This window comes from Chaetodon trifascialis, chromosome 14 (genome assembly GCF_039877785.1).
Source record: "Chaetodon trifascialis isolate fChaTrf1 chromosome 14, fChaTrf1.hap1, whole genome shotgun sequence".
NCBI classification, from domain to species: Eukaryota; Metazoa; Chordata; class Actinopteri; order Chaetodontiformes; family Chaetodontidae; genus Chaetodon; species Chaetodon trifascialis.
In genome coordinates, this window is record NC_092069.1 from 22,028,128 (window position 1) to 22,054,570 (window position 26,443).

General features: G+C 43.8%; 1 protein-coding gene across 1 annotated transcript; it reads left to right on the top strand.

The window, feature by feature from the left end:
• Nucleotides 1–2,206: 2,206 nt before the first annotated feature.
• crip2 (cysteine-rich protein 2) lies at nt 2,207–23,754 on the top strand. The gene is made up of 8 exons (XM_070978810.1): nt 2,207–2,374; nt 14,335–14,429; nt 18,901–18,958; nt 19,436–19,567; nt 20,561–20,629; nt 20,745–20,839; nt 21,981–22,038; nt 22,300–23,754. Exons 1-8 carry the CDS (start codon nt 2,332–2,334, stop codon nt 22,365–22,367), a joined length of 618 nt encoding a protein of 205 aa, XP_070834911.1. The 5' UTR covers nt 2,207–2,331; the 3' UTR covers nt 22,368–23,754.
• Nucleotides 23,755–26,443: the final 2,689 nt, after the last annotated feature.

The following is a 26,443-nucleotide window of genomic DNA, read 5'->3' on the forward strand; positions in this document are numbered from 1 at the left end:
AAACCAAAGCGCTAACATGCTTTTAAGCCCTAAGGACCAGCTCACCCTTCTCTGCCTACCCCTTCTCTTTCTATTCCTGTCTTCCCCCATGGGGCTGGATGCTTGATCTGCTCTGGAGAAACAAACCGGAGCACAGGTCTGAACCAAGCACCACATCAGAAACAAGTTAAAAGTAAAAGTATTGGCCTGGTTATGTCCTCCTCAGTCTCCCTGGGATTTCTCGCTCCTCAGAAGCGTCAAATCGCTCTGCCTGTCAGGGGCATCTGTTCCCTCACTTATACATTTGTTTTTCTCTCTGTGTATCCCTAACCTTGAAAATGACTGAAATGAAGCTTTTAAATGTACTTTTCAAGGGAAGGTTTGCTGTACACTCTCCTTTTCAGCCTCACAAGGATGGTTTATGGTACAGATAGTGTGAATAATACACCCCTCCTTTCATCTTCGTTGCATGTGTTCAGTGAGCCGAGGATTTCAGAGAACATTGGCCCTTCAGTTTCAGTCTCCTGCCTCCTCTTTGTCTCCTGTTCGCACCGTAGTATATTTGACCTTCTCTCCTCTCAGCAGGTTTGAGTCTGATTGTGTGCCGTAGCTGAACTGGCAACAAACCTGCAACCACAGCAAACAACTGGAGGTGAACGGTAATGAACTCATGTCCTCTGTGAAAAGCACATTGTGAGCGCTGAGGCAGGAAGAGTCTCTACTCCAGCTGCACACTGTAGGAAACACTGTGAAACATCTTATGGGGCACGGCTACTGATCAGGATTGCCCAGCCGCCCAGCATCCAGCTTTGCTGCCTTTAAGAGGCCGTTGAGTCTTGACCTGTGTGAGTTTTTAAAAAAAAAAACAGTGAGCTCAGAGATAAGGAGGAACCGGTTACAGGCATGCTGACGGGTGCTAATCAGCTGGGACACAGATGTGGGAAATATCAGTCTGTCTGTTCCTGGACCAGGACCTGCACTGTGTCACCCAGCAGACACACCAGACAGCACCTACGTGTGAAATAGATGACCTCAGTCAGGGCCAGCGGAAAGGGGGAGGACCTGATAATATACAGTCTTTTAATTAGTCATCATGAATTCAATAACGACGTGTCATTCTGGATTGTGAGGAATTCAGAAGCTGTTTTTCAGCTCCGCTTGTCTCTCTCAGTAGGCCTAACTTGTCATGAAGCCAGCAGTCTTCTTAAGGGAAAGCTGATCCTCCGGAGCCACGTTTCAGCTTCTTCCTTTGCCTAACAAATTCCTACAAGTCACTCACTCTGAAAGAGGGCATTGTGATTCAACTTAGCACTACTCCTACTCCTCTTGTGGAAAAGGGGAAAAAGGATGTGGGAGTGCATGTGCCCCAGTGGACTGCCCTGCCACTTGGCCAAAAGCTTTCCCGCCTGGCCTGGTGTAGAAATGACAGACCACAGTCTCGCCCATGGAGAAAGAAATGCTGCCTTAAAGTGCTGCTTGTAAAACATACAACTTGAAATATGAAGATTCTAGAGGCCAGCATATACTTGAGACAAACTAGGTCGTGTGACAACATGTCATCCAGCCACATCTAAATCATAAAGAGTTTACATCTTTTCCAAATGCCAACAGTTGGACAATACACAAATGACATTATATAGATTTTATTTTTAGCTCCAATTGGTGCGTGACATATTGTCAATTTCTTAAAACACGTCACAGAAGGCACGGAGGGGTGTTTGGGGTGGTACTTTCACCCTGATCAGTGATTTCAAGCATTTAATCTGAGGCATACTGACACCTTAAGTGTAACTAATTTGAAAGTCATTTAGCCATCGGTATGACTTAGCATCCATATTGAAATAAAAGCAAAAGAGACCCTGTTTTTTCAGGGCACAGACCTTTGAACAAACATTCAGAAAATAGAAATGCAGTTTGTTTTGTTAATCACACAATATTAGCTAACTATTAACGTCTCTAAAGAGGCTAATGTGTCTCAAAAAGTTGCTTGCAAGTTGTTGTTTTCTCATTGTGTGAGGAACACTTTTACAACAAAACTGTGCAAGGATGGCAGATTTGAAGGGAAAGTGCAGAAACAACTCTGAATTTAGGTTACATTTACATTTTAGTAAATCTTTCTAACTAGCTTTTTATCTCGACGATCCGTCAAGAGGGACATTTCCCACAACATGTGAAGGCGGCGCGGGGCGGGGCTATGCAAATGAGCAGCCGTTGACTGAATAGATGCTCCCAGCGTCCGTGAGCGGAGCGGGACACTTGCTGTGGAGAGAAGAGCCAGAAGACGGAGAGAAAGTGAACGCCGCTGCGGTCAAACACAACACATCACTTTCACTCGAACCACAGCGTCGCGACATGGCTTCAAAGTGCCCCAAGTGTGACAAGACGGTGTATTTCGGTAAGTGATGGTCCCACCTTTTGAAATTACTTTTGGGTCATGATGGTGATCCCGCTCGGTAGCCAAGCGGTACCTCTGACAGGGAATTGATCTGTTTGGGACAACTTGTTCCACAGCGTTTGTAATGGTTTGTAGTTCTTTATTATACAAATTATGTGAGTAGTGACCATTTTCGTGTGGAAAGCAGTTAGTTTCCATTCATTGAAAACATACACGTTTCACGTAACTGGAGTTCAGCTATGTTGAGTTAGAGAATTTGCATTAGCTAAAAATGCCTACTTTTCAAACGGAGTTCTCAATGTATGACATTGATGCACTTTTAGCTACGTCTCTATCAGTATGTACAGCGCACAGTAGGATTTTAAAAGTGTTTTTGTGAGGTGTGTTTGACAGCAGCCTAATGTTGGATCCATAAAGTTCAATTCTGCTGTTGGCTTTTTGTTCAGGAGTGAGGAAAATGTAAACCCTTTCTACATTTCCCAAAGGAATTTCTCACATAAGTAAAGTTCACAGCCCTCCTTAGATTAAGCAGCTTTTTGGGGAATCAGTTGCTGGCAATGTAAATGATTCACAGAGACAAACTATGGCAACACAAAAAGCTGCAGAGGCAAAATGGTCAATGTAAACAAAAGAGCAAATATTTCACGAATTCTTAATTTTTATAACATGTGAAGCTCTTTCAGCATACGTGAGAGAAAGCAGGCTCTGTCTGCATTAAATTCACAAACCTGGATAAATGATTTAGCGTGTTTTGATACAGATCTGTGCCATTTTGAATTTGTTGTGTTTGGTAAACATCCAAGCGTGGCAGTTGGCTTTGCAGGGCTGCTGACAGAAGCCTTTGCCAAGAGTGCAAAAAAATGCCATATGCTGAGATTGCCCACTCACACAGGAGCACAGCAACATCGTGCTGCGTCAGTGGGATGAAAACCTGTAAACATGCATCTTTTGCATCCTTCAAAACAAAACGCTCATTTGGGTAAAGAGCTTTGAGTCACCCGTAGCCGTTGCGAGGATGATGGCATCTCATATTGACTATAACAGATGTTTACAGTGAACGAAGTGCACACAGACAAGAGCAAAGCGGAGGATTAAAGGAGCTCAGGTCGCCAAGATAAACAAAAATTGACATTGCTGCTTTGAGTCTGAAGATTACACATGATATGCACCCTGCTCGGTTTATTTTTAGGGAACATGCTGCTGACCCGTTGGACCCTGAGTAATCCTGTGTTTATGTTTGGCCGCATGCTGGGAACAAAAAAATTCGCTCTTCGGTGCTGATCTTTTCTACACTTCACAGCACACATTGGGGCTGTCACAGGGGTCAAAATCAATTATGTGAGTGGATGGAAGTCCTCTTACGTAACAGGAGTGGCAGCAAACCTCACTGCTCATCCCATGGGTCCCGAGAGTCCCTGTGGCATGGAATAATATCCACGCAAATAAGATTTATCCTCCTCGAATACAAATTTTCTGCACATCTGAGTGTTCATTTGTGTCGCAGCCTTAATTTGCTGCAGCGAGTGAGTCACAGCTCCACTGTGATGTATGTTGTTTTTTTTATGTAACATACATAGATCCATCCTGGCGGAGTTATTTTTGGTTGGGGTGTGTCGTAATGGGTGGTGAGCGCCTCGGGCTGAGTCGACTGTAAGGATGATGAACGGCCACAAGGAACCAGCATGGGTGGAATCAGCTGCGCACGTCAAACCCAGGGAGGATGGAGAAAGTGAGGGGAGGTGTTAATGGTGAAATTAAAGTTTGAGCCTTTGCCTGACGAGGCATGGGAGAGGTCAGGGTGGGAGGAAAGTTCGGCCTGCCCGCGGCCTGAAGCATTAACATGATGTCAGTGATGGATTTCAGATACTGTAGAATGAGCTCAGCAGCTCCACCTACATACACCCTCCTCTCAACCACTTGGCTCTCCAGAGACGAGAGAAATCCTGCGCTGAGGTGAATTTTCAGGTCTGCAGAACAGTTAAAGTGGGTGTAAAGTGGAAAAAAGTCTGCTTATGATCTACAGAAAGACATGTGTTATTGATAGAGAAAATTGTCTAATTGTCCCCCCTTTTTTTTTTCCTCTTGTGGTGGTTCGTGGTGTGCCATATAGAGCCGTGATTGGCCCACCCTGCAGTTACCCACCTGGTCCTCCAGCTGGTCTTGCCCATTATTGGATTTAGGAGGCAAAGGCATTCAACACTTGCCTCTCGTGCTCTTTACTCCTGCAGAAGAACGTCATTTAACACGGTGGTGGTGAGCCACAGTCTGGGAGTGAAGTTTCTTTTGCGTTTCGGGGAAATGTTTTTTATTATTTTCCGTTCGTTGCGTTAATGGACAGCTGTTGTGCTCTATCGCCACTAAAAGCAAATGTTGACTGTTGCTGCCGTTCTCTTTGCTTGTGAAGTTTCTGCAACAGCGCTTTTCTCTGGTGTTAAAAGAACGTGAATGTCGTACGTTTTAATCGTAGGGTTGGCTGATCTCAAAATCCCAGCGTCCACATTGTGGCCTCACATCTGTTAGTTCCTGTGGTTCAGAGATGCTTGGAATACACCGGGGACTATTTGCTCACATGTGACCAGGCCCAGTGGAAATACAATGTTAGCGTGCAGTCGAGTCCATTCAGGACACAACACAGCATGGCTCACTAAGTCTCCCAGCTCCAGACCCAAATTCAACTCTTGTGCCTGACAAATGGGTGCAATGCATCTTTGTGCAGCTAAGTGAATAAACGAGAACTTAATGGGAACTAACAGGGCTTTGCTGTGAGTTTCTCTCTCTCTTTCATTCATTCACCACTTCCTTCTTCAATCACTTGCTCCTGCCTCAGGCCCAGAATTCCTCTCCCCCTGATTTAGCTACAAGGACTGGGGGGAAATGGGGTGAGATGGCTCGCCTTTATTTAAACGGAGACTCTCAAAGTGCCTCATGCATTATAATGAGAAGCGACATCTCTATTCACACAAAGCTCTTTCTGTCTCTGTGCACGTTTGTCCTTCCCAGCGAGGCAGAATACCTTCGTCCTCTCAGCCCGACGATAGGTTTCCCACACACCTCTTTCTATCCTGATTTTACCCCAAACATCCACACAATACCCGTATTTTCCTCCCCTCTCTTCTGTCAACGCTAGAGTACCCTGTTTTCCACTTGGCTGCCCAGTGGGCTGTGTGAATGTGCCCTGTCAGTTATGTAACATCATTTCTTGAGTCGTTGCCTCCTGCTCGTTGCCATTGCATAACCCGCCACTGTGCGCCACTCAATGAGGGTCCTTTTTCTCTGCCTTTTTGAGGCACAAATATGATCCCCTAATGGAGATGGCATTAAGCGTGGTGCTGAAAGTCAGGCTGCCCCCTCCACCCCTCCCGCAGCACAGGTGAAACCTTTCCACCTTGCAGCAGAAGGACCTGTTACATAACAGGTTGTTTGCCTTAAAAGTTTTTATTGGAGCCATTCTGGACAAAACACAGCAAATTCAACGATAGAATTAGCCACAAAAGTGAAAAGTTGATTCACAGATGTGTAGACTGACAGAAGGTGCAAGAAGGAGCAGATAGGTGTCAAGGGAGAGAGCATAATCTTACTTTGCAGTTACGCATCTTCTGCCACACTTGAGATTTTTTTCTGGAGTCCCTGTAGGATCAGAGAGTAGATGCTGATGACGATTCACCCAGCGTACAAGTTTAAGCAAATGCACTTTCATGCTAGCCAAAAATGTAAGATTTGCACTTACCCTCTGGCTTCATGACTTGATACACAGAGACGAGAGGGAAAAGGAGGAAAGACTGGAGAGCGATGAGACCTCAGAGTCTGAGTTGGACCGCACGTTGCTTGTAAACTTACAGCTCCACTATCAGTACACTGTGGCAAAAATGACATTTTTTAGCTTTCAAAGAGAACCTCTCCACTTGACATATAGACATGGACAATTTTATCACACCACTTTACAAGACTCAGATGATTTCACTCAAAGCAGTCCAAGCACATCTCCATTTTATGCCTCTGTCATATGATGCCTACCCCTCAAGGCCTAATTGTCCAGTTACCAAAGGCTAGAACTGAAGGTGCCATGCAAGTGATACAGTCCTGCTCCCTCGTTTGAAGACATGGTCCACTACTCTAAAAGCAAATCATGCAGACTAGATCTTTTTGAAGTCCCTGTAGCTGGGACACATGTCCTGACCGGTTAGGGATGAGGTGCAGTGTGGGGCAAACAGTCCCAGGGGTTCAGGGAGGGCAAACAAGTCACCAACGCAGGGAGCTGTGGAGCAGCGGTTTGCCCGTGGCTCCTCGGACCAGCGCAGACAGGATGCAAGTTAACTGCGGCCCATTTACGTCAGCTGGCAGGATTCACGAGGTCGGCCTGTTTTATTCACAGAGGGAGGGGGGAGAAAGCCTGGGGAGGAAACCTCGCCTTGGCTGAGGCGACGGATGACCTCCAGAGCCAAGTTTTGCCACGGGGTTGCATCAGCCACAGGGAGAGACGGATCCGAATGCGTGGTTCTTCAGCATCGGTCTGCACCCGGCACAGTCAGAGAGCTGCAGGCACACTCTGACCCTGAACCAATCAGTCCTCATGTTTAACGCACCACCGCTGGGGTCAGCTCACTCTCAGCTCACGTCGGTCTTCTAAAACTCTTTTTGGGTTTTCGACTCTCAGTCAGACGAACCAAAGGATTTCATTGAAGTCTCTGTGAGCATATTGGACATTTCATGGACAAAACAGTTCCCTGATGAATGGAGAAAATAAGCAGCAGATGAATTGATGATAGAAAATAAACAAAACAGTACCATTATAAGAGGACAACTTGTGCTCTGGGAAGAATTTTTCTTTATTTCACGGCATTGCCTGTAAACTTTCCATTTCTTTAACGAAGCCCTGTTAAAAGCCGACCATGGAAAAAGAACAAAAGCTAGTAGAGGCGCTCCCCAAATCATCAAGATTAATCATTTCAATCACAAAATCAAGCAAAATAAATATTAACATACATTCTAGAACACGAGCACAGGTTGTCCCCACATGCTGAAAACTCCTTCAAAGTCATTTCCTGTGGTGAGGCTGAATGCCCCCGCGTGCCCGCTTGAATGGCGATTGTCTCGAAGTTAAGTAAAAGGTCACAAGTCCTTGAGGGTGTTTGTACTCCAGAAAAGAGAATAGTAAGAGGATGCAGAGAGGGAAACACAGACTGCTTGTTTTTTCCTCTTGGACATTTCTCTTGAGATATGAGACTTTTTTTTAGATATATACACTAAATGTACCTCCCGTGTTTAGGTCCTGCTTTGCCTCTCGGGCCTCCAGTCAGGTGTATGGTGTTTATTAGGACGTGCAGTTATCACACTGCTGTGACAACGGCCAAAAACAGAAAAACACCCGCGTGGCCTCAGCTGTCACTAGATGGATGCAGCGATGAGGAAGAGGATGGAGACAGAGGGCATGTGTGTGTGTTTTTGGTTTGTGAGTGTGTTTTGGACGGGTTTATTGTAGGAAGAGCTGAACAGATGGGTCCACGTTACCGGAGGGTGCAACAGAGCAGTATCCAGCCAGCCGTGGTGTAGAGATATTTACAATAACATTGGTTACATCATGAACATTACGAAGCATCTTGTTCAGAAGCCCGTGATGTCGGTTTAAAAAGTTGACATCAGCCTCATTACATTTTTATGTAACAACGAGGTCTGATGATTTGTATTTACCCTCGTGCTGTGTTGTGTCTGCACTCTTAAAGCGAACAAGCAGAAACATCAGCCGTTGCAGTACTGATCTTACCTCCTTCTGCAGGACGCCAAGCAGCGGACGCGGCGTCGTCCTCCTTGTGAAACGAATTAGATTTCCCCCCGTAGCACCGTGATCAAATTATTAGAGAGCATCCACATGAGATTCCACAGCCCAACCCCCTGGTGGACATTCCTGCCACGTTGCATGCTGGGAGTTCAGCTGTATAAATGTTGTTCAGCACTTGTACTCGGGTTGTTTATCTGTTGTGGCTTTTTAGGCTTTAAGTAAGAGAGCGGGAGGATGGATTTCCTCCTCACCCGGGGTGAATCTCAGTCCATCGTCAGGTCTGGCACAGCTGCCCTGTCACTGTCGACAATTAAGCCACCGTAATTAAGTCGTTTGGAGAAAATGGGCCACTAACGATTTCCCTCTGAAGACTCTTGTTAAAGTTCTGTTGCTTAATGCTTTGTCCAATTACAGTGCGTTTGTAGAGCATTCGTTGCAGTCCGGCTCCCACGCCGCCCCTCTTCCAGACTGTCTATATGCTGAGCGTAATTGGTTTTGCTCTTGATATGATCTGAATGTCAGTGAATCACGCAACAGCACAAACAAAATCAATCAAATTAGAACCCGCTTGTCTGATGTATCTCAGCCTTGGCAAGCTGAACGGATACTTTCGCCCACTGGAATATCACGAGTCATTCATTTTCAATGATTCTGAATCTACTTGATGCTCAATTGCTGTTTTTATCCTTTGCATTCGATGTCTTATGACTCCAGTTTCCCTGGAATAAAGTTAGGCCCAAATAAAGATTTCTGTTCACTGAAGACCATGACTGCCCCATCTAATGCTTTTTAGATGGCGCTTGATATTTCATGGATAATATGTCATTAGAGCAGTAGAAAAAACTTCATTTTTCAGAATAAATTGTGATGGAAAACTGTTTTCCCATCAGAAATGGTCTTTTAGTGATGTTCAAAGTATGCCTGTATGTTTGCATGTAGCTATGACATCCATTACAGCTGAACCCAGTGCTGTGTAAAGTGTGAATATGTCTGACCTTATTAAATCGGAAAGCACGAGCCGTTCACAGTTTCAATGCTTTTTCTATTTAATGAGGCAAAAGTAAATCGCTTAGTCATGCTTTGAGTTTTGAGTAACAAAAAGTACTGTGTTTATGAGATGTTGCCCCTTACTTTCATGCCAGTGGTAGCGCTAATGCTGTCGTAATGCCACTTTCACCTGGCATCAAGTCTTTTTATTTTTTTGCACTTGAGCCTGTTTGGTAATTTCCTGGCTCTGAATCAACTCAGCTGTGCAGAGGTGCGTGCCGTGCACAGTTTCATTCCTACATGAAATCGATGTTTCTTCACATCTCATCACAAACGCCGGTTCTAACAGCGGTTTTTGTGGCTTACAATGACTGCCGTGCTCACACAGACCTCTTCACAATGACAAAAACACTTTGAAGTATGTTCAGTATCATCGGGGAAACCAGGCACTTGTAAACACTGAGGCGAAATCAGTGAGAAGAGGAGTCAGCGGCAGGCTGAGTGATTTAAAGCATATTGACAATGCAATCAGAGAAGCCGGCCGCACACTGAAGAGCTTAGACGAGGAATTTACAAATGAAGTTAAGCAGCTTACGGCCGTGCAGGTATCATATGGTTTTGTGATGACCTCTGACTGGCGCTGTTTCCGTTTTTTCCTCATCCTCTCGCCTGGAGCTCAGTGTTCCTGCAGCAACGTCGTCTGTCGGCCAGCACTTAAGATGAATAATGAGCTTTTATTTTTATTTCACTCACAACACACTTTTTTTTAGAGACGCTACGTGATTTTAATAATCATCCCACAAATCCAGAAGGCTGTCTGGACCTCTGCAGCAAACAAATCTGAATCATCCAACACAGGCCCAGAGATTTTACCCTAAATTACATTGAACACATCCCAAGCAGCAGCCACCACAACTTAAACCACTACAGCTGTGTTAAGCTGTAGTGACTAATAGCTTTTATGTGCTTATTCCATAAAAAAACTTGGACCATTTAAATCTCTTCAACAGTTGCATCTAGCGCTTCAACTCAAATTTCAATTGTTTCATTATTTACACTTCAACTGCTTTCATCTCTTACTATCTGAACACCAGCGTTACTTGCATTTATTACGCTTCAGCTGACAGTTGAACTGCTTTTATGGTTAAGACATCTGCTGACATTTTCATCGTACTCTTAAACTGACACTTCAACTGTTACCAGTGTCATTCTCTTTCTATTTCAGTGACAGTTCAATGGCTGTCATAGCTTTGACATGCATATACTGACATTTCACTCTAAAACTGACAGTTCACTCGCTTTCAGCTCTTGCTTGTTTGTTCAACTGCTTTCAGTGTTTACACACAAAAAAAAGACAGTTCAACTTCCTGCAGTCCGTCCATGAGATTCAGAAGGGATTGACAATTCTTCAGCAGTTCCTTTTTTTGATGTGCTGTTATATTTATTGAAAGCGGATTGCTAGAACAGGGTTTCCCTCTAGAATCTGAGATTGTGACACATCTTGTCTTGTCATCGGTTTTGTTGCGTTCGTTAAATATCTGTTTGTGGAAAAGGTGCCTCTAATGTTCTGTACCATAAGGTTTTCATCACGTTAGAGGAGGTGGTCTTTGTCTCAGGTGAGGTGGCTCAGAGAAAACCCTGGAATTACTTAATTAGAGAGATCTCCTCGTAGGTTTACAGCAAAAACAGAGACAAATGTCAGGTGAGATGTACTACAAGTGCTTTCCCACAACAGCCTCACTGTTTACATTCAGTCACAGGGGAATCCTTTGCCGTGTGAGGGGAAATTGCAGGCTGTCGTGAGAGAATTGGCTAAAAGGATTTGACACATCCTCATGAATGTTGACAATGTGTATGTGAATATCCGGAGAGACTTCCTCGTCAACAGGAGCTTGTTTGTTTACACATGTGGGTGCTTTCACCCTCAGGTTGTTAAGGTAGAGGAGGACTTGGTGGCATTTCAGTCGCCTGATTTGTGCCCACACGTTTACTATTTTGGGAGACGAAGAAGTGCCTGAATCAGCCGCTTGGTGCAGTCGTTATGTAATTTTTATTCCTCAGTTTGTTTCATTTATTAAAATCATTTTCAGCTCTGCATGCATGTGAAATGTCAACCTAAATGCATATTTTCTGGCTTTATTCCAGTGGTTGGTACTTTATGAAAGATAAGAAGGATAGAGGCTCGCTTGGAGCGGGGGGTGTAAACATCTGGGCCAGCAGATCCCCTCCACCTCCCCCACTCTATAACTCCCACAACACATAATACAGACAGACAGGCTCACCCCTCTTACAATAACAACTGCCCTTTAAAACAGGGAGCTGTTAAACAGTGGACTTTGTTACTACTCACAGACAGACTCGCATACTGGGGAATGAGGACGTACCGGCAAGGCTCTGACGTCTGTTTCCATTCATTCATGCGCTGACTTTTCACATCTGTCTGGACGTGAGTCTGTGGTCATGAGTCAGTCACTGACATAAACACACACCAAATACGCAGCACTGAGGACACACTGGTGGTATTTGTAACACTGTAGAGGTGTCGGGAGGTATGTGGTTATCCTCAGATTTAGGATGAGATAAATCACACGTCCTCATCCTCTGAAGAGGCAGGTTAAGCCCCTGCTGGTTTCATTTGGCCCCTCTTTAAACACTGTAAGATAATTCTCTAAAAGAAACTAGAAAAGGTAAGCGCACTGACAAAGTGCGCTTACACTTTGACATTGTAAACAGGTGAAAAATGTCTTAAAATGTTATTGCTTCACAAGGTGAAATATTTATGGGAATTGAAACTCTGAAAGTATTTGCAGCATGTGTTGAAGTTTAGGAGCCAAAAGCAGTTGAACGGTCATTTTTCTTGTAGTTCAAGCACTGTAGGCAGTTGAATTGTCAGTACGTATAAGCTGAAAGCAGCTGAACTGTCATCTTCAAAGTAAGAGATCAAAGCAGCTCAAATGTCAGTAGATGTCCCACCTGTGAAAGCAGTTGAACTGTCAGTTTATGAGCAAGTACTAAAAGCAGTCAGTCCGTTGAACTGTAAACAGTGAAAGCAGTTGAAATATCCCACGAACTGTTTAAAGTGTTAGTAGTTAAAGTGTTTGTGGATGTCTTAGAGCTGAAAGCAGTTGAAGTCAGTGTAATTGCAATTGTTTAGAGTATTTACTGTGCTATGCTAAACGCTGCTGACCCCGTTTTAGTATAAAAATGCTGGAATTGTGTTGGTGGAAACAGAAAGTTTTGCAAACGATGCAGACACCCATGTTGGCATCCTGATTGGGTCTCATCAGTCATGACGTGCCCCTCGCTGATAGACCATGTGAACGTTTTCTGGATGAAATCAAATGACTTTAGTCTCTATTTCCATCTATCAGCCCTGAATACCAACATTTAATTCAACATGGCTAATGAATTACAGGCGTTGCTGACCTTGTTGCCGATGCCAGCAGCTGCTGTGCAGTTAAATTCTGCATTTAATCACGCTGCTTCTGCCTACATGTGCAGGAGGCAAGCTTTTGCATGCCCAGTCCATGTGAATAGTCATGTGAAATGTTTTTTCACGCATGTTAGTCCGGACGGAGATTATTTCTGTTTCGGTGCTAAAACACTCATCTGGACGGGGATGGTTTTAGTTTTAAAATGAAGATGTATTGGTGTGGATGTATCCTTAGCATTGACTCCACTGCAGGAAGTTGAATTGTCAGATTGTATTGAACGCTGAAAGCAGCTGAAGTGAAGAGCAAGAGCTGAAAGCAAGTGAACTGTCAGTTTAAGAGTAAGATCTGGAAGCTGTTGAAATGTCAGTATATGTAAGTCAAAGCTGTGAAAGCCATTGAAGTGTCGTTGTAATGGAGAAAAACACTGGTAATAGCTGAAGTGTCGGCTGGTATGTGAGCAGTGGCAGTGGGCTAGACTGTCAAACGCTGCTGATCCCATTCATACGTTTCCTTTTTAACTCTGACGGTTGTGTCTGGAGGTTTTTTGGCTGTCCTCTGATTTAAGAGCAGTTTATTGATTTAAATAGTGATTTATTGTCAGCCTTTGCTCTGAATAACATTGTCCTTAATACTGATTTAACATTTCCGGTAGTTTGCTAGCTCCACGTCAGCATTCCTCTGCTCTGAAGTGTTGATGGGAGGTCTCCCCCTCCCTCACCCCATCCCCATCTATTCTCCAGGGCCTTGTTGTTGGCCATTTGTCTAAATGTCGTAAGTGACAACTGGCATTTTCACGTGATACCTGTAACATAATTTATTATCAAAGGAATTAAATGAATTGGCACTGTAGAGTGCAAAATAGCTCTTTGCACTCTGTGCTGTTCAAAAACTGACTCAAATCTCTGATGTCTGATTTACTTCCTGACATGAGGCTCATACAGGAATTTGACAGGTTATGGTGCATATAGGAAAGCAGCTAGAGAGAGGAAGTGCAGGAGGAAGCAATCGTCTGTATGTCTGTATACATGCTGTGTGGGTTCGCATATGTTTGTGTGTGTGTGTTTGACTGAAGCTATGTAGGAAATAGCCTTCAGTATCCGGCTATTTGTGCCCTGCCTTGATAAGAGAAGGTGTTTCCTCTGGTGCATGAACGGCTCCTTGGCGCCCATTGTGTGGAAGCAGCAGGGATTTATTATTGGAAATGGTATAATTAGGGTCTCTTGCATGTCTGGAGGGGCGGTGGGTCTGGGAGAAAGGAGAAAAAAGGGACGGAAATGGGGTTGAAGGGCTGTCTGCAGCAGGATGGATATACTGTAAACTGGGGGAGGGGTGTGTGTGTGTGTTTGGAAGGGTAACACAAAGGATCTGGGTTGGACGTGGGCACCCCCCGCTGTTACAGCTGGACTGGGACTCACGCCACTGTCTGTCTATCCCGCAATGACATCATCACCGCATCCTGTGTGGTACACAGGCATTCCCAGTATCCTCCACCCCCAAGAACTCAGTTGGCGCGATGACAGGATTTCCCCCAGGGCACATCAGCCCAGATATACAGTACAAGCTCATCGTTATTCTGGAGAGTGAAGCAACGAGGGACGTCATTCCTCTCTGTGACGAGTGATTGAACAGCACATTATAGCACAAAGCCCGACACAATCGATGGAGAAAATAAAGGCTGTTGTTTGCAGTAATGTATATAAATGCTGCTTTATGTGAATGCTTGCGTTCACCCCGTCCCTCTGTCTTTTGTCTTTTATGTGCAGCTGAAAAGGTGTCATCGCTGGGGAAGGACTGGCACAAGTTGTGTCTTAAGTGCGACCGCTGCAACAAGCTCCTGAACGCCGGAGGCCACGCTGAGGTCAGAGAGACACCACCAGTAACAGAACAGTACTGATCCCTCACTGCTGACATGAAATGCATCTGATAAAAACTGAGAAATTTTTAGAAACAGTCAGAAATGTCTTCTTAGTGCTGCAACTAACAGTGTAGGAAAATAACTACCAGAGTACAGTTCAGTTGCAGTAATATTGATGGAAATATGTACTTTTGACTCCAGTACACATATATATTAAACTACCAAGGAGTCTTAATTAAGACTTCTTGCTTAAAGGCACTTCAGCAGGGGCTAAAGCACAAACTCTCAAGCTGACAATCAGTCTGCCTATTTAAATAAACTGTGAAACTGTGACCCTCAATATATGGGTTTAACTCTGCAACTGGGTCACTGTGGGCTCTTTGTAGCCCGTATAGCTGTGTGCATGCAGCACGTCACTAAACATGGCCCGGGGTAGGAGTTCACTTCCGCTGCGGCCACTCATGCCAACATTATATGCACTCAGTGGTGCTGTGAAGCACTATGGCTAAAAGTGTCCACCAAATGGCTCCTCTGAATTGGCTTAATGGGCTTTTCTCTGTTAATGCGAGTTCTATTTTTGGCGGTCATGTTGGTTTTCTTTCTGTAATGTCAGAACAGTAGTGCTGATCGCTCCGGGTCAAAGGCCAACAAACTCCCTGCCGTTGTTTATGTGCGGTTCATTGACTGTTGTTGTGAAATCTAACAAGAGGAAGCCCGTGCCGCCTGGTCATGTATTGACTTATTGACAGGTTGCCCCCACGGTGGATCCTCCATGAAAAAGGCTCGCCATGCTTATGCTCTTAGGAAACCTCGAAAATAGTTTTTATTGAAAATCTATTTACTTGTTTACAGTACACCAACGCACTATGCTAAATATTCGGTTCTAGACACTCATTCACATGCAGGGATAGTCTATGAACCGCCACAGCTGGCGAGCTAACTGCTAACACAGCAGCTAATACAGCAGCTGATCCGAGCTTCTTTCTGTTAAAACTGATTGGTGCAACTCAGCTACTAGCCAAAGCAACGGCAGCAAAAGTCAGCACAGTTGAGATGGTTTGCTATTGATTAACTGGTAATTAATGTGTCAGACTTCACCCCTGCAAGCAAATCCACGGATGAAGTTTCATCGTCTTACAAGCTGGTTTGACTGGGCCTTTAGGCTGGAAGAGGGTCTTTAAAATGTTTTTCAGTGGGTAGAGATATGAAGTTCTTTCCTTTGATTTCAAAGGACTTGTGCGTTTTGTGCAGGAAATTGCTGCGTGCATGCCTTATTCCTGCCTCGTTGTGCGTCTGGTTGCATCTGTCAAAACGAGTCGTCGTGGAACTTTTAACCCCTGAGCCTTACAGCATGAATTGCCTTTTTCCTGTCTCTATTACATAATCACACTGCAGTATCACGTCTCAACATAGAGTGAGCTGCTCCCTATCTGGCACCTTCACCCTGGGGGTTTTCTTATCATGCCCTTTTTCTTTTTCCTTTCACGACCCAGCCAACAATTCAATTCTCACCCTCTCACTCTCTGCATGTGGGTGAATATCACACACACACACACACACACACACACACACACACACACACACACACACACACACACACACACCTCTCTGAGACTCCCGCTCCTTCCTCAATTCAGAAAGGATGTGATCTCAGCGGCTTTTGTACACAAAGGCAATTTTCCCTGCAGACCTCAAAGGATGCTGCTCTGCTGTTTAATCTCTGCATGATTACAGTAATGTAGTCACACAATCTCTCTGAGGCCGGCGCTCTCTCGGCCCCTCCATCCACCTCTCCCCCTCCATCCTCTCTGTCTGTGGACAGCATCCAAATCCCGCCCCGGGCCGCAGTGCTGTGCCATGAGCTGGACTTTAGTAGGCGAAAACTCAATACTTGATCCTCGTCATGGAAACAGTGAGGCTGAGAGACATTTTATTTCTATACATACACACTTCAAAACAGGCCTGATATGCAGAAGGTTCTGACCCTTGAAGCAATACTGCCTGCATCTTCAAAAGGAGTTGGGGTCAGGATGAAGCCCACTGTGGTCTGTTGTCTGTGGGCCAAAGGAGGTGTACCCTCGTAACTCAGCCAAATTACAATGTACAGCACTGATGAAGAAAAGGCTGAAAGCTCCAGAATATCTAAAAAAAAAAAGGACCATTAACACTAACAGAAATTAGCATTGAGACTGCGATAATGTTGTCTTATAATATCATCCAGCCACCACTAGGTGGAGACACTGTGTGCCAGGATGGGGGGGTACATATACTGTTTGTGCTCTATTCATGTCATTTTATTGAATATTTTCTTCTGGCACTAGCGTGATGAGGAGGAGGGACAGATAAACAATGCTAAAAAAGCTAATAAAAATTGCATTTTAGTATCAAAAACTGAGATTAGATCAGATTGATGTGCTGTATTTCAGTGGACCACAGTGAAAAACAAGAACTGCGAATAGCTAATGCAGACTGACTGTACACAGTGCAGTCAAAAATCAAATAATTATAGGTGGGGAAAAAACATGGCTCAGGTAAAGTACACTCACTGTCTCCATGGCAACATCACAGTTTCTGTTTTTAGCAGTCAAAGCTTAATGGGAACCAAAAAAAAATAATCCTCATAAATGGAAATTAAAATTTCTGCTCACTGAGCAAACTCCCTCCACTGTGACATGATGAGATCTTTGTGTTTGCCTGTTTGTTTTACATGATCAATAAATATTTGTGTTGGCTTTAAGGCATTAAATATGCCCGTCACCCTGTGGCCTCTGTTCATTCGTCTACTGACAGAGGAATCTGAGGAGGGTCGCAAGATCATGATAACATCATCGATGTAACATTATGAAACTCAGGATGGACAGTTTTTCAAGAAAGGGGTCAATATTGATGCACAAGAACCAGAGGTATATTTTTCCATGCATTTTTGCACTTACATTACCCATAATGCAACTCTACCGCCAGTGGCTTGGTGAGAGACTCAGGTGTGTTAAGCTAGCAGTGGCTAACGTAGCCTCTAGTTACTAGCCTCAAGCAGAGTTGAGGAGCTTCAGAGGTCTGCTAACCTCACGCTGATCTAACTCCACGCCCCTCGATTTTTCTCGGTTTGAAACATTTCATCTTCAGGCGCAACCAACGCTAACTCAAGTGACATCACTGGAGGCAATTAATCAGATTTCATGCAGCGCCCTCTGGAGCCACAAAAGGCTTTATACAGTACTCCTTAAGACCTGTAAGCAGGTGTTGAGCTGTCTGTCTTCAGGAGCGATACAGTCTGAGAAGGGAAAAATCCTTTAGGTGGAACTGCCCAGGCTAACGCCGTAGCCTGTGACGGGGGGTCACGTGCAAACAGTGCTTTTGTTTTAAGGGGTTGCAAGCCAAAAAGGTTGGGAACCACTGTCCTAGAACAAGAACAGCACCACAGTTAAAGCTTCTGTGCACAGAGCTAAAGGGGATGATCTGGAGCAGGCCGGGGAAGGAAAGAAAGAGGTCTAGATGGAGAAGACAGATTTCAGTGTCAGGATGTGGGAAGTTAACTGTTGGGAAGAGAGTGGGCAGTGCAGCGATGGATAATCCATTTTTAGGATCTCGCCGCCTGTTGACGTCTCACAGTCAGAACCGCAGCGCTAACTGTACAGCTGACTGTTAGCAGACGAGCCGATTCACTTGACAATAAAGCCCTGTGTGTCCTGTCCTGAGAAAGTCATCAGAGCTTAGTCACGGCTTGGCATTGGCGCCCAAACCCTCACGGATCTCATAAATGTCAAGCAGGAAGTGTGAAAGGAGCGCGAGGCTGCTTTAACAGTAGCTGATCCTGTCACGGCTGATGCATTATTAAAGGTGAGAGGACAGTCCTTTTTTTGGCCACACTGACTTCTGAGGAAAAGGAGCTCATGTGGCCAAAGAAGAAGGGATTGTGGGTAGTGTGTCCCCTTTCCTGTCCACCCGGCGCCTGGCGTCTTGCCCGTGGCATTCATTCGGTTCTTTTCATCTATGGGCATCGGGCTCTGGACCAGTGGCCACCCTGGCCCTCAGCCCTGATCCCCTACCCAAGCTGATCACATGCTCCTGCAATGACCACCACATTCCCAGCATGCATCAGCAGCAGGCCATCTATGTCTTAGACTGGCTGCTCTGGCCCTCAGATGGCAGACGTAGGATGCACTGAAGTGTGGCGCTGAATTCATCAACAAAGTCCTATTTCTGGGATACAGCCGGTGTCATTATTATGTGTTGACATGGAAAAAAAAGGCTCATCTCCGTTTTTGGACACAATCTCTCCTTCTCCTCTTCCACCCACGAAAAAAGATCAAAACCAAAATAAATGATGTCAGAGAAACGCGTGAAAAATGGGACTTCTCCCCACATGTCATGGTTGCATTTTCCCATTTGCATCATCACCTTTCTTTTAATCCTTCCATGCCTGTTGAGTCGGTTGCTCTTATCTGTGTGTCATAGTGTTTTTCTGTCTCAACAGCATGATGGAAGGCCTTACTGCCACAAGCCGTGCTATGCTGCCCTCTTTGGGCCAAAAGGTAAAGTACACATTTTATTCAGTGAACTACTTTACATTCAGAGAGTATTTAATTACCTGTTTATGCATTTTCCCTGACTTTGTCTATACTCTCTTCCTGGATCATGACTGGACTTGCTGAATTTTCTTTTCTGGTGTCTGACAGTTGTCTTAATTTGTTTATATTGTTTGCAAAAAAAAAATTTAATCACAATGAGACTTTTACCTGGTTAAATACAGGAAAATGCATTTATGTATGGAGGCCTAAAAATGACTTTTTCATCAATCAGTAGACAAGTAAATTAATACATAAATGGATCAGCATTTATTCTGTATTTATTGGTTTAATTTACCCAATAAGTCATTTTTAGTCCTCCATAGTTGGAGGTTTCAGACTATCAGATATCAGATATCAGCCGAGTCATTTATAATATTTCAGTGCAGATTAAGATGCCGTATGTCAGATTTTTTTATACCTCCTCTCTTGTACCTTGTTCAGGTGTGAACATTGGCGGAGCCGGCTCTTACGTGTACGATACTCCAGCCAACAACAACCCATCTCCCACTAGTGTGGATTCAGCCCCTAAAGCTGAGGAGAAGCGAGTGTTTGCACCCAAGGCACCATCAAAAGGTAAAGCATGTGTTCAGACTGAATGTTGTGGATTTGAGTGGAGAAAACGGCTCCTCTTTAGGGGTGTTTGTCCTTAAGATTTTGGTGTTTTCAAGAAGCTGTCATCCAAAAGGAAAGCTGCTGCTGACTCAATGATAAGAACATTGATACAGAAGTCTTTTGGGACGTTAGGAGGATTTTCTCAGATGTGTTAAATAGGGTGTGTGTTCTGGGAAATCCCTGTTAGCAGGAACAAAAGGGTGTTTTTCGTCCATTTATCTTCGCTGTGCAGTTTTCGGTTTTCCACCCACCCACTGTGGAAGCCAGAAAACTCGACAGTAATTTAGGGTGATTTTTGTTGCTTTCTGGGTCTGAATCCTTTAAATGTGCGGGAGCTTCAATTTGAAACAATGTATCAGATGACGTGAGATCTTCTAAATGTTTTAGGTTTGAAAAACTGGTTTAAGAAAAGTTTCATTTAATCAACTGGAGAGAGAGGAGACCAGTGAATGTCTTCAGTCTGTTAACACTGTTTGAGTAATGCATAATATTGATCTAAGTAGCAAGACCACCACAGACATAAGTAACGCAGAGCTCTTTGTTTTGTATGCTGTTATAGCACTTTGAGTGTGTTCTGTGACAGAATAAAACCAAACCAGTGTCTTTGCCTCGGCTCCACCTGCAGGTCCCAGCTCAGCACTACACGCACTCTCAGCATTCATCGCCTCCCATGATTGGCTGTTACAAGAGGGAGTGAATGAAGTGTTTTAGCCTGGCAACCTGAATACCTAAACTGGCAAAATTAGCCTCATTACTCAATAATTCCCTCTCGAAACATATAAAAGCTGTTTAGTACTTGGCTCAATATTATTTTTATACCCCTACATTATTAGTACATTGGATTTTACATCCAAGTATAAAGATTATTGGTTGCTCATTGAGCCCTTTCCCTTGCCGTACCTCTTCAGTTTTTCCAGCTTCCAGTATTGTAATGTGTCTGTAATGTGTCGGCAGCTGGCAGCATCACCACTTTTTCCGGAGAGGCCAACTTGTGTCCCCGCTGCAACAAGAAGGTGTACTTTGGTGAGTAATTCCACCCTTGTAGGAAACAGGGCGAGGGGAAAAGGTGTGAACCTGCAAAGTGGTTGCCATGGTGTCTCACAGGTGTGTGTGTGTGTGTGTATGTGTGTCATAACAGCTGAGAAGGTGACATCACTGGGTAAGGACTGGCATCGACCCTGCCTGCGCTGTGAGAGGTGCAGCAAGACTCTGGCTCCTGGCAGCCACGCAGAGGTGAGACGGGAAGAACGTGAAGGAAGAAATCAAAAAAGACGAGTGAAAAAAGACAAATACAAAAGAAATGCTGCTGACAGAAACTCAACTTTATTCATGTAGCACCTTTCACACAAACGATATGTTTTAGCTTTGAGATCATAGGGATGATGATGGACCGCATCATACTTAGAGGCCACTTTTACACCAGAATTTAGATGCATGTTTTTTAAATGACTCCATTGCCGAGTTTGCCTTTTCTATTTTCACGTTTGATGTGACAAACACACCAGAATACAGGGTACAACAGAAAGCAGCATTGAGGGCAGTGACGACATTATGGTGCTTACTTTTTTCTAACTTTTATGAGATGATGGTGATGAGATGGAAACGGAGTGTTGATAATTCTCTCTGATATCAGGGAACATGTAAGCAGCAACGTCCGAAACTTCAATTGGTGTCACCGTCGCCCCAGTAAAGGGCTGAAAATGAGCGTGTCCACGCGGGTGTCACGTTTCCATCACCGCTGATAAATTCTTGCGATCACTGCGGAGTTATTTGACCCCCCCGAAGACAAAAGACAGGTGTTGGTGGGTTTTTTTGTCCAGTGTGAAAGTGGCTGCTCTACCCCCTGCATGTATGTACATATGGTGGACAAAAAAATAGGAACACCTCACTCTTAATATAATGTATTTCAGTGCAACACCACCTCAGTCATGAACATGAAAATTAAATTTGCACTTTTCAAACAAACTGAACATTCTGAGCTTTGCAAAGATAGACGTTATGGCATTATGGTATTAGATTGTACAGGTGTACCTAATAAAGTGGCCCTTGATTATGTAACAGAGAGCACCTCTTGTTTTTAATCATCATGGGTTGAGTGCACACTAATCAGTGATTAGTACTCATCATATATCACTAATACCAGTAAACCAACCTGCTACCAAAAGAGAAAGAAAGAAATTAAGAAAGGACACAAAAAGAAAGAAGAATTGAACATAAAATATGAAAAAATAACTAAGGAAAATGCAAAAAAATGAGTCTTTATCCTCATTAAGACCATAAGGCCTTTTTATCTTTTGTACGTTGACAAAGCAGCATGCCTTGACTTAAATGACGCTTTTATTGTGTTGATGTTTGTATTCTCTTCACATTGCAGCACGACAGCCAGCCTTACTGCCACAAACCATGCTATGCTGTCCTCTTCGGGCCCAAAGGTAACCGCTAGGGGGTGCTGTCAACCCACCAATTATGAGCTACTCTTGAAACAGAATGTCGTATGTCTGAGCACTTGATCCATGCTGCACACTGCACACAACGAGCGTTACTCAAGAGTCATTTCACCATAACTTTGTGTGTGATGCAGCAGATTCTTGAGTACAGGAAACAAGTTGCAACCTCTCCTGCTCATGCTGTACCTTTGCCTGCCCTCTCTGTTAACCCCTGACAACCCTCTGCTGTCCCTGTGGTTTTTCCAGGCGTGAACACTGGTGGTGTGGGCAGCTACATCTATGACAAGGAGCCCAGTGCAGTGACCCAGCCTTGAACCTTTGCCCCCTCAGCCTCATCCCTCTTCTCTACACACCACTGACCATCAACCACAGTATTATCTGAAGCCTTTTTCTCTTCCCCACCTGTACACTCGCACCTGAGACAACCAGTCCTCTGCTCCACATTCCTTTTTCCCTTTTTCTGACCCGCTCCTGGCAGATTTAGCACCATGAGGAATGAGTTCAAATTGCGTAGACATGTGTTGTATGTTGTTGCTCCAGGAGAGCCCCCGAACCACATCCAGCATTCCCACATTATTGCTCTAGGTTATTACACACCACTCAAATGATTTCAGACAAATATTTTGCCATGTTTACATATTTATACATGTATGTGAACACATTAAATGTCACAAAAAGAGTATGAAGGTCTTATATTTCCATTTTTGTACCCTGAAAACTGTGATTTGAGGATGTCTGTTTTGAGATGAAGAATGTTTAAGAAGACAAAAAACAGGATGGGACGTGATTCTCAGGTGTGGAACGGTGCATTGTGGGTAGAGGTGCAGCGCGTTGATTGTGACGTGGTGACAGCCAGAGGAATTTCGCCTTGGCGGCTGCTGCACACACAGGTGGTGCTCAGGAGCACGTTGCCAATAAATCCGGATTTTAGAAAAATGCCATATTTAGAGTTTGGCTGCCTGACAACATTCCTGATGTGAAAAAAGGTAGACTGTTTTTAAAAAAGTCTGAACATATTGTAAAAAGGTGGGAAAAAGGCGACTGTTCGCATCACATCCACGAGGCTGTATTGAGTCAACGTGAATTTATTTTAGTTTTGAGCATATGTAATAACCTTTTTTATGTAAAAATCAGGATAATAAGATACAATGGCCTCATAAATAACACAAATGTCTGGAACCAGCTGTTACACATAATGCTTTTTTTTAACGTGAGGCAGAATGTGGTGAAGTTTTGGGGAGGGAGGGCTGTGATTTGCCAGGGGAGAATCATGTATTTATTACTTTTATTCAAGGCCTTTAAATTTCATCATTGTACTACTTCCCTGTATGGGACCGATTATGAAGGAGGTGAAACAAGGCAACGGTAATCAAGATTTTTAATGTTATTTTCAGACAAATAACCCTGCTGTTATTTTCCGAGAGGTGATGCTGTTTGAAGTATTGCATTGTTTGCCATTAGCAGAAACAGTAGCTTAGCTTGTAGAAACAAAGACGAGACACTGCAGACAAGTCATTCTCTAAGAATGTGCATCCTAGTATTATTGTATGACTGTTACTGTGTTTGTTTATGACCTGTTGTACAGCGTAGGGCTCCATAGACACTGCAGGGCTCACCGTTTGTAGAACTGAACGCTGCACTTCAGCCCTGCTGCATTTTGTCTTTTTAATTCCCTCGAATAAATATTTCAACAACTCTTCATCCGTGTTACTGCAGTTATTGTTTGACAGATTTTAAAACTCCTCTGTTCGTGGATTGCAATAAACATACACTCCATGCTGTGTGACTTTGTGGCTTTCTTGTCTAATTTTAAGAGGAAATTCATGAGAAGCATTAACAGCTCCGTCTGCCCTATGAATAACAAACTACTTCAGATTAGGGGCCACTGGTTAAGCCAGGGGAAGTTAATGTGTCGCCTTCCCTGTGCAGAGCAGTGAAACATCATAACAAAAGCAGAGCGAGCAAGCTTTCCCTGAATGAATCACTGGGTTCATTCATCTCAGTCTTAAGTGTCATAACTGTAACGCAGCGTGCTTTATGATGCAGGAAAGCACCGTGATATAATCTGTGCTGCATGTGGGAAACCTTGAAAGTTACACGAGGTGCTCTTCACTCTTTCAGTCAGGCGTAAACTGTTATTTTACAGCTGAATGTAATCTGTGTGTTATTCTTGACAGCTATCGGAAGGAGAGGAATGCATGTGACAGTGTTTATTCAGAGGTTGGACGATGGGAAGTCATGAAGTACACACACAAACAGCTCAGAATAGCATTAATTTTCTATTTTGCATATTACTTCAATTACCAGTTTACAGTTTTTTCTTACATTCACACTTTTATCCAAATTGACTTCAAAAACTTCATTGTTTTAGCCCTCAAAATTAAATTGTACCTCTAAAAAGAGGCTACAGAGGAAATCAACAGTTGGTTCAAACTAAGATCCCACCTCTCACCGGGTAGATAGCCAATCATATTTAAGAAGTATTAAGAAGAAATGTGCTGGCCAATCAGATTTCAGGGGCGACCACCCCAGCCCCCCTATCAGACACACCCCTGGGAAAAATAGATATAATATTCTGAGTTATTTTGTTTATATCATATGTATTAAGTAGTTCTGTTAAATGTGTTGTTGGTAACATTTTACTGTACTTTTCTGTCATTCCTAATCAGTTTATGCACCAGCCTCCACAGAGAGGATAACACTCATAGTGCTGCAGTGAAGGATCTGTATGATGGCATTATAGTGCTTTGTTTGAGGTTGACAGTTGTATTCCTAAAGGAAGAATGTGTCTTTGAAAAAAAGGATGGTATTAGCATAGTTTGTACACTGAGGGAACACTTAGCTCACTGTGTCTCACTTCACACACAAACACAATGAGTCACAGCTGGAAGAATGGCTTCATCCTAAGTCTCATTTCCGTCTTACATCACTTTTAAAACATGCGTACAGGTTTCACTGTACAGCAGGTACGGCAGCTTTGCTCGTTTATATGCGGCCTTCACAGTTGCACATTATGTCATCATTTTAGTCATAAAATCAAAGTATGAACTACCAGTTTTCCCACATTTGGTCACTTCCATTTTACTGTGGAAACATGCAGCCTACTGTTTCACCGGACCGCGCCCGGGAAACTGTATGTTGCCTGGATACCAAACAGATGTGAGCATGGCGTCACATGGCCGCCTACATCATGAGCTCTTTATTGTTTTCACATTACTCCTGACAGACACACACACCAACTGACTCTGGCTTTGTGATGAGGGCTGCCAAATGAAACCATCTGTTGCAGGCAAAATTAGACACACAAGACTTTGAGAGAATACAGCTGTCAGCAGCTGTAGGATGTGCTGACCTCAGGAATGAAGTCAACAGCTTCAATCAGGTCCACTTTGTTTGTAGCTTCTATACTAAAAGTGGAAATCTTTTCATTGTATGTTATGTCTGTCCAATTCTTTGGTCATTTTGGATGCATGGTATCCTTTATAGCCTGCACAGCTTTGAACCAGTGTCACTGAGATACCTGCCTCATCCCCCCTCCTAGCTAGCCTTTAGCTTCTGTAACACAACTAGCTTTCTCAGACGTTCGTCTTTCTGAAAACCCGAAACATATTCCTGATACAAGTTTCTGTCTATTTTTGGTGCTAGCTAAATGACTATCTATTGGCAACATTTTGTTAGCATGCAACAATTAGCATGCCAATGGTTAAAAATTACCTTGACAAGGCAACCAGTACACTTCTAAACCTAAGTTACTACAACAAGAAGACCCCTGGATATTTCATTTTCTAAAAAGGTGACTTACAGAAGCCGGCAAGGAGATGTTTGGATTTTGGCTTTGTTTCTTTATAGTGCAGGTGTGAGGCCATGTTTTTGTGGACAAAAAACTTCAGCATAACTAAGTTAAGACCCTACAATCCCTCCAAAGAAAGAAGAAATACATTTATGTTACACGAGATTTCAGTCTTTTCTGACTGTCAAGCGTTAAGGGTTCCTGACATGGAACCACGCTAAGGGTTCCAGAAATGGAACTGTTCTAAGAGTTCCATGCTAAGGGTTCCAGAAATGGAACTGTTCTAAGAGTTCCATGCTAAGGGTTCCAGAAATGGAAGTAATCTAAGGGTTCCACTCTAAGGTTTCCAGAAATGGAACTGTTCTAAGGCTTCCATGCTATGTGTACCAGAAATGGAACCATGCTGAGGGTTCCATTTCTGGAACCCTTAGCATGTATTTTGATGAATACAGAATGTATTGCACATGTGTCCCTCATCATTGCAATAACTTTGGTAATGCCCTAACTTTTTGTCCCCGACATACTTTATTTAGAGCTAATTAGCAATTGCTAGCATGCTAACATGCTACACTAAGAGGATGGTCATGGTAAATTTCCCTA